Below are 14,215 nucleotides of genomic sequence, written 5' to 3'. Positions count from 1 at the left end.
GGGGTTTTGCATAAGGGTACAGGGAACCCTGGGGACTGAGGCAAACAGGAGAGGTGCCCCCAAGATGGACAGCCGTCTCTCAGCTCCAGCTGACTACTGCCCTGCAGAAATGTGGGGCAGTGCCAGCACACCTTCCAATTTTTCAAAAAAAGCCAGAAATTCAAATCTTTTGTGCAAGTTCCCAATGTTCTGAAACACTGTGAGGATACTCAGTGACGTCTGGGGAGCATGTGAGTTGGAAGGTGCCCTGAGCATAAGTGAAGCTGAGACAAGACAACTCAAGCTTCCTACACCCCTTCCTTTCTGTGGAGCAAAGGTGCTCACTGTTGAGTGGGGTGGGGGGCAGTGATTGCATCCCCTAGAAATCTAGTGAGGAGGGGCTGGGCATGTTGCTAACCATCCTGCAATGCACAGGACAGTCCTCACAACAGAGAAGCACCCAGCCCCAAGTGCCGGTAGTGCCGTAGTTGAGAACCTGCTAGAGTTGTTGGTGGGAAACAGCCACTCAACTGAAGACTACATTTCCCAGCCTCCTTTGCGTTTGATGGGATCATGTGACTAGTTCTCACCAATGCACCGTGAGTAGAAGGGACATATGTTACTTCCAGGAAGAAGTGGTTAGAAAGTGGGTCCCTCCCACCCCCCTCATTGGTGAGCTGGTCAGATAGACGTTCTGGTTAGATAGAACATCTGGAACTTAGAGGACAGCAGAGCCACATAGTGGAAAGAACCTGGGTCCCAGGCACCTGACCAGAGGCACCACCAGATGTTTGAGATAGAAATAAACTCTTATTGTGTTAAGTTCTAGATTTCTCTTTAACAGAAGACAGGGTTATCTGGATGACTAGAAGAGGATTTGTCAGCTTGGCTTCAGTCTTCCTCCCTGAGAAAGCATCTTACTGTCACCCTTAGCTTCTAGTTTTGCTGGTGGATGGGTGGAGCTGGGACCTCTGCCTGGACCCCTGGCCTGGATTAGGACTCAGAGCCACCAACAGTTAGACTAAAGGGGTGATGAGTGACGTGAAGGTGTGGGGTCCAGCCTGGGTGAGGGAGGCATGGGGGAAGACTCTGGAGCAGTGGCGCCTGAGCAGCCTTGATTATCCTTGAAGCGGACATCAGCCCACAGCCTGGACTCCCGGCAGGAGGAGCTCCTTGTTTCTCATGGGATCCTAAAGGCTCAGCATGTGTTCAGCATGGTGCTGGGACCATACATTCAGATGCAGGAATGGAACGTCAGCAAAGTTAAAGAACTCTCCTGAGCTCGTGGAAACGAGAGAGTGATGGAGCAGAGACAGGAACCCCTATCTCTCTGACTCACAGCCCATGCTTTTGAACCCCATCCCAAAGTTTAACAGATATGATGGTGCTTTGTTAGTATCCTTTGAGCATTTACTGTTCTAGCACGTGCTTGGGAGCTTTGTCTCAGCCCTTCCAGGGGCCAGTTGGAAGAGCCAGGGTGTTCATTTTCCTGGGAGCAGCCCTCAGCCAATGAGGGATTAGAGCTGGAGAATAAATACCCCAGCTCCCTCGCCCCACAGTGGTATAACTCTGAGATACATCTTCTACACAGTCTCCTGGAGGCCCACAGTGGGACTGAGCCCTAGTTGTCCAGAATGGTAACCTGCTTAATAACATATCCTTCCCTTTCCATGCTGACTTCCCCACTCTGCCTGGTGCTTTCTGGGTTCCTTTTATAAACTAGTTGTACTCAGGTCCTTGTCTCAGAGTCTGCCTCTGGAAAATCCAACCTAAGACACAAAGGATGGTTTGCATACCCCAGAGACGTGTAAATTGATTTTGGGTGGTACTGGCGAACTTTTTTAAAATTTATTTTTGGCTGCGTTGGGTCTTTGTTGCTGCACATGGGCTTTCTCTAGTTGTGGCGAGCAGGGGCTACTCTTCGTTGCGGTGCAAAGGCTTCTCATTGCAGTGGCTTCTCTTGTTGCGGAGCACAGGCTCTAGGCATGCGGGCTCCAGTAGTTGTGGCGCACAGGATTAGTTGCTCCACGACATGTGGGATCTTCCCGGACCAGGGCTCGAACCTGTGTGCCCTGCATTGACAGGCAGATTCTTAACCACTGTGCCACCAGGGAAGTCCCTGGTGAACTTTTAAAAACAGACTGCTTAAATGTGAATTTAAAGACGTGTTTAGGGGGACTCCCCTGGTGGTCCAGGGGGTAAACACTCCGTGCTCCCAGTGCAGGGGATGTGGGTTTGATCCCTGGTCAGGGAAATAGATCCTGCATGTATGCCGCAACTAAGAGTTTACACGCCCCAACTAAGAAGTCCGCATGCCGCAACTAAGGATCCTGCATGCCGCCAACTAAGACCTGGTGCAGCCAAAATAAATTTAAAAAAAGAAAAGAAGAAGTGTTTAGGAAATGATAGTACAGAGATATGACAAAAATTATGAAGATGGTATGAGAATAACAAATGAAAATGCTGTAATGTACAGTTGAAGATGAGGTCTCTGTCCTGGCGAGAATGTAGGCATGTAGTTTAATTTGTTAACCCAGCATCAGCTCGGCTGTGCTTCCCTTTTTAACAGGACTGCTAGGAAACTCAAAGAGAAATCTGCTCAGCTGCATTTTCTTTCTTGTAGGATGTCTGCTTCTGACATACAATTTCTCATCTTTCCAAGTTCATATTTAACTGGCCCGTTATGAGTCATTAGGACTGGCTGCCTCAGAGCCTGGTTGGCAGGAGGTTGGAAATGCATTATAAAGAAATAAAGCGTGTCATTAAGTATGGGAACTTTGTAATCAAATTCCAGCTCCACAACTTGAGGGACCTTGGGCACTCACATCCCCGCCTGCACCCTTGGCTTCATCATCTAGAAATGTGGATGATGGAGGCCTACTTCCTAGTGAGGATTAAATGAACTGAATGCATACAAGCATCAAGCACAGAGATTAGCAGATGGTAAATGATCAATATTAATTGTTAGGATTAGTATCATTATTGGGACTTTGATTCTAATTGAGGAGAGAGGAGCAAGCTTGGGCAACTCTGTATACCCCCAATATCAGGTGTAATCTTGAGTCTGGTACCTGGGCTTGACAATCAGGAATGGAAAAATCACAATCATCTAGGCTGAAGCTCTGTGAGGGCAACCACTAAATTCTTAGGACCTAGTACGGTGCCTGGCTCATACTCAATGCTTATTGAGTGAATGAATGGAGGAACAGCTACAATGGGCCAGGGTGGGCAGTTGTTTGTGAGCGCCACGCAGCAAGGGTGTCCCAGGGCCCTTGAAGGCCTTCCTGCCGTGGGTTTCAGGGCACAGAGGCAGTCTTCTTTAATCCTCATGGCAACCCCAGAGTGGACTGTCTCCCATTTTACAGATAAGGAAATGGAGAGGCAGAGACACAAAGGACTTTGTCCAAAGTCGCCCAGGTAATGAGCGGTGAAGTCCCCAGGTCAGCAGGAGACCCTTGTCTCCCCGTCCAACCCCACCTGTGCTCCAGGGCCCTGAGTCCAGTTCTTCCCAGAGAAATGATCTTATTTCAGTCTCTTCCTCACTGACCACAAAGACTCAGTCCTGTCCTCAGAAATATTTGGAAAGTTTTATTTAAATGTTTTGTGTTCCCTTTTAACCAACATCAAAAAGAGAAAAATTTTTGGCTGCTCCAAACAGGAGAGTCACTTCAGAGAGGAGCTGGCATGTGTGTTCAGAGCTGGGAAGTGTCTGCTCTGCCAGGCTGCCCTTCCCAGCCTGGGCCACCCTGGGCTGGATGGCCAGTCCCAGGAGCTGACTTCCCGGGAGCCCCAGGCGGCCTTGGAATGAGTGAGTGAGCAAACCCCCATCCTGAGGAGAAGGACTTGGTCTCCCCTGCAGTTAGGACTGGGCTTGGGGACAGGGACATGAGCCTGGTGGGGCCTGGTGGGTTCCAGAGGGAAGGAGAGGGGAGTGGGAGGGTCAGATCCGGAATGTTCTGTAGAAGCTCGAAGGCCTCTGGGTCTGGAGAAATACGTCTGCTAGAAAAATAAGATGCTTTGAGAAGTTCTGCAGTCTATGCTCTCTGCCTGCCCAAGAGAAACCTACCCTGTTGGCCAAAGGGGCAGCGGGTGGGGGCAGAGGCTGGAGGTCAGCAACTGGTGGAGATTTCCAGCGGGGAGCGAGGTGGGCAGCAGGCAGACTTTGGTTTCCTGGGTCCCCTTTCTGGCAGCTGCAGAGGCTGTGGAGGCCTCTGCCTCCCGCCCCTTGAGGTGTGGGCTGCCGGGGGTGGGCAGCACTTGGAGAAGGAGGCCAGCCATCTGTCGTGGGCTGGTAGATGCCCAGGCCCTGGGCCCTCAGAACAGGATGGCCAGGGGGAGCAGGGCCAGCAGGAACAGCAGAGGGCCTGGCGAGGGGCTGCCTGACAAGCTGGCGGAGGCACAGTGGTCGTGGTTGGCACCGATGCAGGCTGCGTAAGCCATCACGTGGGGGATGTAGTTCTGCTCGTGGACGCCGTGCAGCAGGTGTGCCATGGGGCCCTTGGCGAAGATGGCTACGTCCTCCCCGCCATGGGTCTCGTGGCGCAGGGGCACGGCAGACTGTGCCTGGTAGTTGTTGTGAGCTGCGGGCCAGAAGAAACACTTGCTGAGAGCCTAGCAGGGGCCTGGCACTATGCAGTAGCTTCCCCGTGCCCCTTCCAGGTTGGCCTGAATGCCCCCATTTTATAGAAAAGGAAACTGAGGCTCACTGGAGGGAAGTCATTTCGCACCAGGCCACAGGATTTGGGCCTGAGTCTGTTCTGACACAGAAGCCTGCACTCTCAACCCCCAGACCTCATCCGGGCCGTCTGGATTAGAAGGGAAGAGTCAACCCAGGAGAGCCTCTTACCATTGGCTGTGCCATTAGGCCCCCAGGGACCCCTGGGGACATCATGAACAAACATCCAACAATATGGAATTGGATAAGCAGACTGGGAAGACTCACACACTGGAATATTATACAGCCAGTAAAAACGACAGTGTAACATAGCAAGTACCTACACATGCCAGGCACCACGCTAAGCTCATCAGATCTATCTAGTCCTTCAGACAAACTTAGGAGGTAGATATGGAGGAAACAGAAGCTGAGGAAGGTGAAGTTATTTGCCCAAGGTCACAGAGCTGCTAGATTTTAGGAGGGATTCAAATTAAGGTTGTTCTGACTCAAGTCCTGGCTATCCTGAGACACCCCCCCGAGCCTTAACCACAGGACTACACTGTTTCCAAGCTCAACCCTAAGAGGGTGCCCTGTCCCCTCCCAGCTCTGGGCCTTGCAGTCTTACCGTAGTCCACCATGGAGACATTCTCTCGCTCACCGCCTACCACCTTGTAGCCAGGCCCGTTGCCGTACAGGATGGCAGTGAAAGGCTTCTTGTCTGTGTCACTCACCATGGGGGCCAGACCTGCACAGGGAGGCACTGGTCCAGGGGTCATGTTGGAGTACAGTCCCCAGCCCCCAGCTTGGCAACCCCTGGGTCCCCTTTCAAGGAAGTCGCCTTCCAAACCCAATTTATTTCCAACCAGCCACCCTTCAGTTTTCACCGTGCCCACATCCTCCCATCTGTTGGTCTGTCCTTCCATCCTTCCATCCATCCTCTCCTCTCCCCTGTCCATTAATCCATCCTCCCTCTCATTTTTCTACCCATCCATCATCCAGGTGGCCACCCATACACCCACCCAGGCATCACTTCACTCCATCCCCCATCCTGTGTTCCCCCACCTGTCAGTGACTATTCCTCCCTGCCCAATTCTGAGTCTCACACGTGCCAGGCCCTGGGCTTGCCAGGTCTCCCACCCCACTCCTGCTCCCAGAGGGCAGACCCTGGGAGTGCCCAGTGCCCACCCCAATGGAGGCCCACCTACCAAAAATAGAGTTGCCACGGGGTGTGTACCCGCCAAAGGTAAAGACGTGGGAGTGGTCAGCGGTGACAACGGTCAGCGTGTCTTCCACGGAGGTCATGGTGCCTGCCTGCCCGATTGCCCGGTCCATCTCCACCACCTCGTGCAGTGCCTGCTTGGCTTTGCCCTCATGGTGCCCGTGGTCAATCCTTCCCCCTTGGGACACCAAGGCAAAGGCCTCCAGTGAGGGGGCGGGGAAGGAGATCTGACCCCCAATCCCCATCCCGTGATGGCCAGGGGACTCCCCTGGGCCAGGCACCACACGAGGCACTTGACACAGCCATTCGACCTTCACAGCACCTCAGAAGGCGAGTTGTTGGACCACAGGCCCACCCGTGGAGAGTGCAAAGCCAGGGTTTAAAGCAGCTCCACCACCCCACTTGGCTCCCAACACTGCTTCTTCAGCTTCTCGGTGTCCCTGAAGACCTTGGAGAGGTAGGGAAGGGACCCAACATGCCTGAATGGCTACTAGGTGCCAGGCGTCATAAGCTGATGTCTTGTTTCCCTTTCACAACAACCATGGGCAGAGATGGGTACGATTAGCCCCGTTTACAGATGGAGCAGCTGAGGCCGGGAGTGGGAAGTGACGTGTCCAAGGTGGGATCTGCTAGGATTTGAATTCAGGTGTGACTCGCTGTAAAGCCCTGTTTTTCCATCTCCGCTTTGAATACATCCCTTCCGAGGGTAAAGCACGCTCCTAAAGGGGAAAAACCCTCCATGCCTGGGCAGTGCCTACGGCAGCCTTCCATAAAGGCCCAGGGAAGCCTGCACCTCATGCCACCTCCCCAGATGAGCACAGGAGGCCTGGCGTTAAGCCTGGCTTAAAGGTCACGGCTAAGGCTGTGTGACTTCAGAGAACATCTTCCATCTCTAACAGGAAGACGATGCCTGGTGGACACTCCCATCTCTGAGGCTCCTGAGCCTGGGCGCCTGGCCGCCCTCCTTCCTGCTAGCCTGGGCCTCACCACTCTGGCCCGGCAGGCTAGCAGGGTGGGTCCCTCCTTTGTTGTGGCTCTGGGAGCAGCTGGTCTGGCGGGCCCAGTCTTGGCCGCGCTCACAAAGAAAACCGCTCCCGGGGGAGCCCGTGCTCACCACCACTGGTTCCTGGCTGGTTCTTCGGCATCAGAGGCCCGTTCAGGGCCAGGCCGAGACCGCCGTGCTTCAGTGGGAACCCCGGGGCTTGGCAAGAAAGCCGCCGAGTTGGGCTGGCGGCCGCTGGCCTCTGGAGGGCGGAGGGGCCTGAGCGTGTGCGTATGTGTGGTGACAGGATGTGTGCAAATACGTCCGTGTGCGTGTGTCCATTTAGAACATGAAAGACAATAGTTGTTAGAACCTTGGAAGATTCTGGAAGCTATCATTTCCTCTCACTTCCTATTGTTATTGACTTAGCTACTGTGTAATCATAATAATGATAGTAACAGAAGCATCAAGGATTTATTCTCTTTTGGGCCCTGTTCCAAGTACATTATGTCTCTGAACTCAATGGATGCTAATAACCCTTCTTGGAGAGGGCGACTATTTTTGGCCTCATTTTACAGAAATGTACAGGTAGAGGTCACAGAGCCAGTGGGTGGCAGCATCAGGACAATGACTCCAGGGCCTCACAACAGTGCTGGGAAACCCCAGGAATGTCGGCATACAGCACCGCTGCCTCCTGAAGGATCTGGCTCTCCCAACCCAGGGGACCCCGGGATATCCCAGGGCCCGCCCTGGGCCTTCTCCTCTCTGACCTTGTTCCTACACGGGCCCAGTAACATCAGAGGTCTGTTGTCCAGCTGCGAGGGTTCCTGCGGACCGATGGGCACCTACAGAGGAGGACCCTGGGCCGGTGTCCTTGGACCCAGCCAGGCAGCTGCTAAGAGCACATTTGTCTACCAGGGCCTGCTGATTTGTCTTTTGGGAGGAGTGAAGCTGAGGGGCCTGCACACCCCTCCAGAGCCAGGCCTTGGGGAGGTATTTCCAAAAGGAAGAAACTTGCCTCCTCTCTCAGGAAGCCTTCCTGGACTAGTAAGCCAGATGTGCCATCTCCACGCCCAGAGGAGAGCTGCTTATTGGGCTGGGAACTTCAGCACCGCCCCCTTTCCCCCCCTCCCTCCACAACCCATCTCCCTAAAGGAATCTCCCTGCTCATCCCCAAACTGGACAGTTCTGAGAGCTGGACCGCCCTACCCCCGAACCCATCTGGAAGCTCCCAGGGAAGTGGCCCTGCAGTCAGGTCCTGGACCCCTACCTTCCACCAGCAAGAAGAAGCCTTTGGGGTTCTTGCTCAGGATCCTGATGGCCATCTCCACCATCTCGGAGAGTGAAGGGTCAGTCACGTTGTTCCTGTTGAGTTCATACTGCATGTCCCCTGGCTCAAAGAGACCTGAGGAGGACCCGGGAGGATGTGGGTGTCTCAGGGAGCGCAGGCTCCCCACACACAGCTTGGGGGTAAAGTGGGGGGATGGGAGCTCATCCGGGCGGCTCTTGCGGGCCTGACTTGTGCCAGGTGCTTTGGGCGCACTTCCTCCTTTCATCTTCTTAGCCACGCCCTGGTGAGAGCGACCACCGCGTCCATTTCACAGAGGAGGAGACTGAGCTCAGGTGTTTAGTACCTTGCTATTTTCAGCTGCTAAGTGGGAGACCTGGGATTCCAATCCATCAGCCCACCCTGAGCCCATGGAGCCCTGGACATGGCAGAAGACTGTGTCCTGGCCTCAACAAGGCAGCCTGGGTGTGTATTTACATGTCATTTACAGGTCAGCCTTGAAGGCCTCAGTGCCCTGTGCAGTGAAACAGAAGAAGGGCTGGGGTCACTGTCCCTCCTGTTCACCGAGCTCGGTTTTTTCCCTTGTGAAGTAAGGAGAGTGTCACGAGATTACCCGTGTCACTAGATTCCGCAAGTACTGGGCTGGTGTTTCCAGTCCTGGATGTCCTTCCAGAACACCTTGCCCTTCCATGATTGCACGCAGCCAAGCGAGGGCTCCGAGGGACAGAGTGCTTACTCTGTGCCACACGCTGTCCTCTGTGCTTTGGAAGCACTTAGGCGCCAGCCTCTGAGATGCTGCCCAATAATCCTCCCTCCTGGAATTCACGCCCGTGTGTGCCCCTCCCTCACTGACTAGGGCTAGCCGGTGTATCCAACAGAACACTGTAGAAATGATGGTGTGTGACTTCCAGGCCAGGGCATAACACACTGTGGCCTCGGCCTTGCAAGCTCTTACATTTCTGGGGGAAGCCAGCCGCCATGTTGTAAGGACACTCAAGCAACTCAATGGAGAGATTCATGTGGCAAGGAGCTGAGGCCTCCTGCCAACAGCCTGCACCGAGTTATGAGCCATATGAGTGGCCCACCTCGGAAGCCCCGGCCCCAGACAAGTCTTCAGATGACTGCAACCTCACAAGAGACCCAGCTAAATCACTTGCAAACTCTCGACCCAGAGAAACTGTGAAGGAATAAATTGTTCAACAATCATTATAAATAAAACAACTTTACAGTTGTTTTAAACTGTAAAGTTTTGGGATAATTTGTTACGCAGCAACAGGTAACTTACATATTAGCTCACTTAATCCTCATGACAACCCTGAGGAAGGCCCTGTTGTTATCCCCATTTTACGGAGGATTCATTATCCTTATTTTATAGAAGAGAAAACTGTGGCACAGAGAGGAGAAATCACTTGCCCAAGGTTGCACAGCTCATGGGTGGTAGGAGCTGGATTTGAACCCAGCACTCTGGCTCTAAGAACCCAGGACCCAGGGGCTGTGCTCCTTGAGAAAGATTTGCAGGAGGTCTTGCTCCCACTTGCTTGGCCCAATAGCCAGAAGGGAAGGAGGACCCAGATGTCTGCATGGTGGCACTCAGGGTCTCATTCCACCTGGCCTGGAGCCGCCCCCAGGCCCCACACCTGTTTCCCACTCCCTGGGGAAATGGGGGCACCCCCCCCTCCCAGTCAAGACCACTGGCGACAATCTAGCTGGCTTCTGCCCTGGCAACGCAGCAGGGCTGGCTCTGGGTCCCCTTGCTCCTCAGTCTAGGATCTGTTTAAGTCCCAGCTCCAGCCAGGGTTCAAACTCACCTGGGCCCTAATTCTAACTGGCTGTGTGGCATGCCAGAGGTCGCTTCCTTTCTCTGAGCTTTGTTTCCCTTTGTGCTCAATGGAGCTATTCACCCTGCACAGCCAGCAGATTTCAGGTCTAATTCTATGAACCAGAACCCCTCCCTCACCCCTCCCAGGTCCTGGAGCCTGAGGGCGAAGGTCCCTAAGTAGCGGGGCACCCAGCTGGATGTCCACTCCACCCCCCTCCACTTACCCAAGAGGTAGTCCACGGTGTAGGGGTCGAGGGCCAGGAGTTCGGTGCGGTTCCAGATATAGTGAGAGTGCTAGGAAGGAGGGCGGTGTCAGCCATGCGGGGCTGCGGAAGTCGGAAGGACTAACCCCAGCTGGTCTCAGAGTCTGCGGCATGCACCGGTTCTCTTCAGTCATTTAAAATCCCTCCCCGAAGACCCACCATCCCTGCCTTCAAGAAATGGCAAATAAATGGGAAATTTTAATGCAGGGAGATGAGAATTTGGAGACCAGAGACCACTGTGAGCCTTGAGGCCGGATCAGAGAGAGCTTCCTGATGTCCTAATGGGGCCTTGAAGGACAAGCAGGAATTGATCAGCCTGGGGTCAGGGAGCAGAGTTCCAAGCACGGGGAGGGATCAGGGAGCAAAGAAGAGGGAGGCGCAGATCACAGGCGGCCTTGAGTGCCCACTGAGAGGTATGGGCTATGTGTATTCTGAGAGCTGTGGAGAGCCAGGGAGGAAGCAAAGCCCTAGCTCTCTGCCCTGGGGACCCCACCCAAGGGGGAGATAAAGGAAGTGCTGTTTCCCCAGGGCATAGAGGCCATGGGAAGGGGCTGGCCAGCTTGCCTGGTGATGGCACCATTCAGGCCTAGACCGGGGGGTCCCGAACTACCAGGAATCAGCTGTGTGTCCATTAGAGAGCCCCTTGCCTTCTCTGGCCAATGGCATTGGGATCAGAGGCTTCTGAACCTCAGGGGCTGCTTTGGGAAGGAGGGTGGGAAGGCTAAGAAAGTGGAGCTCCCCTCCTTCACTGAGATGATTCTCCTATGTTATCTCATTTGTCCCTCGCGTCACCCATCCAAGGTAGGTACTGTATTCTCACTTTACGGATGAGGACACTGAGACATACAGATTAGCCCATACTAGGGCAAGATTTGCAAAGAATGTGTGGCTTATCTGAAACCTCAAAGTGATACCCTGTTCGGTCCAGTGATGTAGGTGCCTCTCTCCCTCTTGGTGTCTAGACTGAGTTCCAGGGTAAGCCCCCTGCCTGGGCAAGAAGAATTATAAGCTCCGGTCCCATGTTCCAGGTAGAGAAACTGAGGCTGGGAGTGGCGGTGTCTCTCTGACTCGGGCTGGGATGGGGCTCTGGTCCAGCCTGAGCTGACTCAGGAGTGGGAAAGGTTCAAAGCAGCTCAGACCCACCCCTACCAGCCCCGGGGGGCCGTTTCCCAGCCCCTACCCCCCACCCCGCTCTTGGCCCAGCCCCATCCCACAAGGCCTCCCCGGGGGCCAGTCCTGGAACCCTCAGAAACCCAACCCCAGAGTGACATCAAAGTGGCTGCCAGGCTGCTTCCCACTGTCTTCAGCCCTGACCGCAGTCATTTCTAGACCCCAGCTGCCCCAGGCCCAGCGGCCGGCAGACGGAATTTAAGGGCCAGAGCTGCTCCAGGGAGCCAGCGCCCAGGTCTTCCCACGCTCCGGCAGGCCAGCACGTGCCCGGCCCGGCCCCTCCCTGCCACCTCTGCCTGCAAGACCCTCCCAATATTGCCTCCTCCCCCTCCTCCCCCTTGTCAGGGCTTCTCAGCCCCACCCTTGTGGTCTGTCCCCTCTGGGTTCCTGTAGCTCCTGGGCGTCTCGCCATCCAAGCACACAGCATTCCACGTTTCCTTAACCATCTGACTCATCCTTTGGACCTCATGCCTAGCCAGGGGCCCTGCACACAGTAGGGATGCAGGTGGACTGAATGTCTCTGCAGGTTATCCTTGGCCCACCTTCCTCCTTACCGCCTGAAGGTATTTCACTGTGGTCTTGAAGGAAGGAATTGATGGGCACCTACTGTGTGCCATTCATATATCTGTAAGGCCCTCTGAGCCCATTGAGGTAAGAATTATGACCCCATTCTACAGAAATGAACACGGATTCAGAGAGGACTCCCGCAGCCCTGCCCACTGCAGGCGTACCCTGCAGCCATCAGGCCCCCGGACAGGCTACCTTGTGTTTCGGTTTGAAGCTCTTCCAGATGTCGATGAGGTTCAGGCCGTCCAGCCTCGTGCCCCTGGCCTTCTCGTCCATCTCATACTCCACATCGGTTCTATTCTTGGGGAACATGTACTTCCGGCCGCCCCCCATGATCACCTAAAGGGGACACAGCCATGAGGAGCCCAGGGCGCCATGACGTCCAGAGGCTCCAGAGGCTCCGCCTGGAGAGCTGGGCTCCTGGAGGCCCGGCGGGTGGAGTGGAAGCTTCTCCAGCATGGCGAGTCCTGGCTTCAGTCCACGCTGCCCTCCCCGAGCCTCCACTTCTCCAGCTCGGGGGCAGGGATGAAATCACGAGGCTATTGGGACTGTGATTTGGGCTTCTGGGTGAAATATTGGAGCTAACCTCCCTTATTCGGCTTTCCGGAAGCCCGACGCATAACTTGGGCTTCTGTGAGAATAATACCATGTACAGAGTGTGTGTCAGGCACTAAGGACCTGAGATACATGATCTTATTCAACGTCATACCAAGGCTGTAAGGGAACCCGTGTCACCTGTTTTCCAAACAAAGAAATGGGTGTAGAAATGTGATTTCTTTCCCATAAGGCCACACGGCCAGTGAGGGGCAGAGCCAGGATTCAAACCCGAGGCTCCTCCAGCCCCGGCACCAGGGCCCTGCGGCGTCCATGGAGCTGAGGATGGGGACTCTGAGAGCCTCCTCCCCCCACAGCCAGGGAGGTCTTGGGGCAGCCCAGCTGGACGCCTGGCAAACAGAGGACCAGTACTCACGTCTGTGTAGTCACCGCCAGGCTAATTTTACCCACTGTGCTGACCCGCTTGGGCAGACGGACGCGGGACTGTTTGTTTTCCTGGGGAGTCCGTGTTTGAAGTCCTGGCTATTTTTAGAACGGGGGCCAAGAGCATACTAGCCGCCGCCCGCAGTGACCACCGCACTGGTGCCCTCCTGTCACCGTGGGCGTCAGCCCAGGCCGCTGCCCCTGGCTGACACCTTGGGACAGCAGACCCAGTGACGGCTGGCCTCAGATCCACTGTCCTGGGACTGGCATTTCATGGGCACCCTTCTCAACCTTCCATTCCAGCTCCCTCCTCAGAACCCAGGTTCCACAGGGTGGAGGGGGAGCCAGGAGTCCAGGCCGGTGGTACAGGTGGTACAGGTGAGGGGTACATGCTGGCCCCAGGACCAGCCTGGATCCTGGGGAACCAGAAAGAGCTCTGAAGTCAGACTTGGGTTTGAATCTTGACTCTCCTGCATCTTGACCAAGGGCTTGTCACTTAAGCTCTCTGCACCTCAGTTTCCTCAACTATAACATGGAAGTAACGCCCACGCACAGGACTGTCCCAGCCACTGGACTGTCCCAGGAGGAAATGCAGTGACGCAGTGCAGTCCCGGCACCTGGGGCTGGCCTCCCGTGGAAGGTATTCTCAACGGCCAGAAGTAGTAGAGATCCAAGTAGTTCCAAGTTCCTCACTGCCAGCTCCAGCCAGGAGCTCTGGGGGCAGGGCAGACTGTTAAAAAAGGAGAAGGGGACCCCGGGTCACTGGCCCCCCGCCCCCCCAAATTGTTCCCACAGAACCTGACCCCTTGGCATTTTCAGAATGGAAAATGAAGCCCCCAATCTTCTTGCCTGGAGTCTCATCATTTCCAGCCCCAGCAGGCACTTCACACACTCATTAAACTCCCAAATAACAGACTTGCTGTTTGGCTTTGGGGTTTGGGTTTGTGTCTTTCATTTTTCTTTCTTTTTTTTTTTTTTTTTTTAGCAGAAGATATTTATTTTCAGGGCGGACACCAGGATTTTTGTTTCATGTACAGCCTGGGGGCTGGGGGGCTTTGCGGTGTTGCTGATGCAGGGGCAGAGGGGAGAGAGAAGGACGAGGAGGCTGAGAGAGGAAAGGGAGGAGGGGCAATCCTCACAGCTGCCCCACCTCCACACTCACGCCCTAGCTCATCCCCCAGTGGCCTCTGCGGCTTACCACCCCCCTAAACCCAGTTAACACCCCTCCCCCCACCCCGCCCCACAGAAGCCTTCATTTAAGCTCCTGTCCCCTTCTCAGGCTGTTGCTGCCAAATC

At 54.8% G+C, this 14,215-nt stretch overlaps 1 protein-coding gene across 1 annotated transcript in view; it reads right to left on the bottom strand.

Moving 5' to 3' along the window:
- Positions 1-3,552: 3,552 nt before the first annotated feature.
- ALPL (alkaline phosphatase, biomineralization associated) overlaps positions 3,553-14,215 on the bottom strand; it is a 56,511-nt gene continuing 45,848 nt past the window's right edge. The window contains exons 7-12 of the mRNA XM_024766911.1: positions 12,137-12,280; positions 10,166-10,235; positions 8,105-8,239; positions 5,839-6,030; positions 5,259-5,378; positions 3,553-4,559 (exon numbers count right to left, since the gene is read on the bottom strand). Coding sequence (XP_024622679.1) covers positions 4,294-4,559; positions 5,259-5,378; positions 5,839-6,030; positions 8,105-8,239; positions 10,166-10,235; positions 12,137-12,280 — 927 coding nt within the window. The 3' untranslated portion in view covers positions 3,553-4,293. The remainder of the gene's footprint in view (positions 4,560-5,258; positions 5,379-5,838; positions 6,031-8,104; positions 8,240-10,165; positions 10,236-12,136; positions 12,281-14,215) is intronic.

The sequence above is a fragment of the Neophocaena asiaeorientalis genome, unplaced genomic scaffold (assembly GCF_003031525.2).
Source record: "Neophocaena asiaeorientalis asiaeorientalis breed wild unplaced genomic scaffold, Neophocaena_asiaeorientalis_V1.1 scaffold79, whole genome shotgun sequence".
Lineage (NCBI taxonomy): Eukaryota > Metazoa > Chordata > Mammalia > Artiodactyla > Phocoenidae > Neophocaena > Neophocaena asiaeorientalis.
Note: the sequence above shows the minus strand (reverse complement) of the source record. Positions and strands in the feature narration are given on the sequence as shown.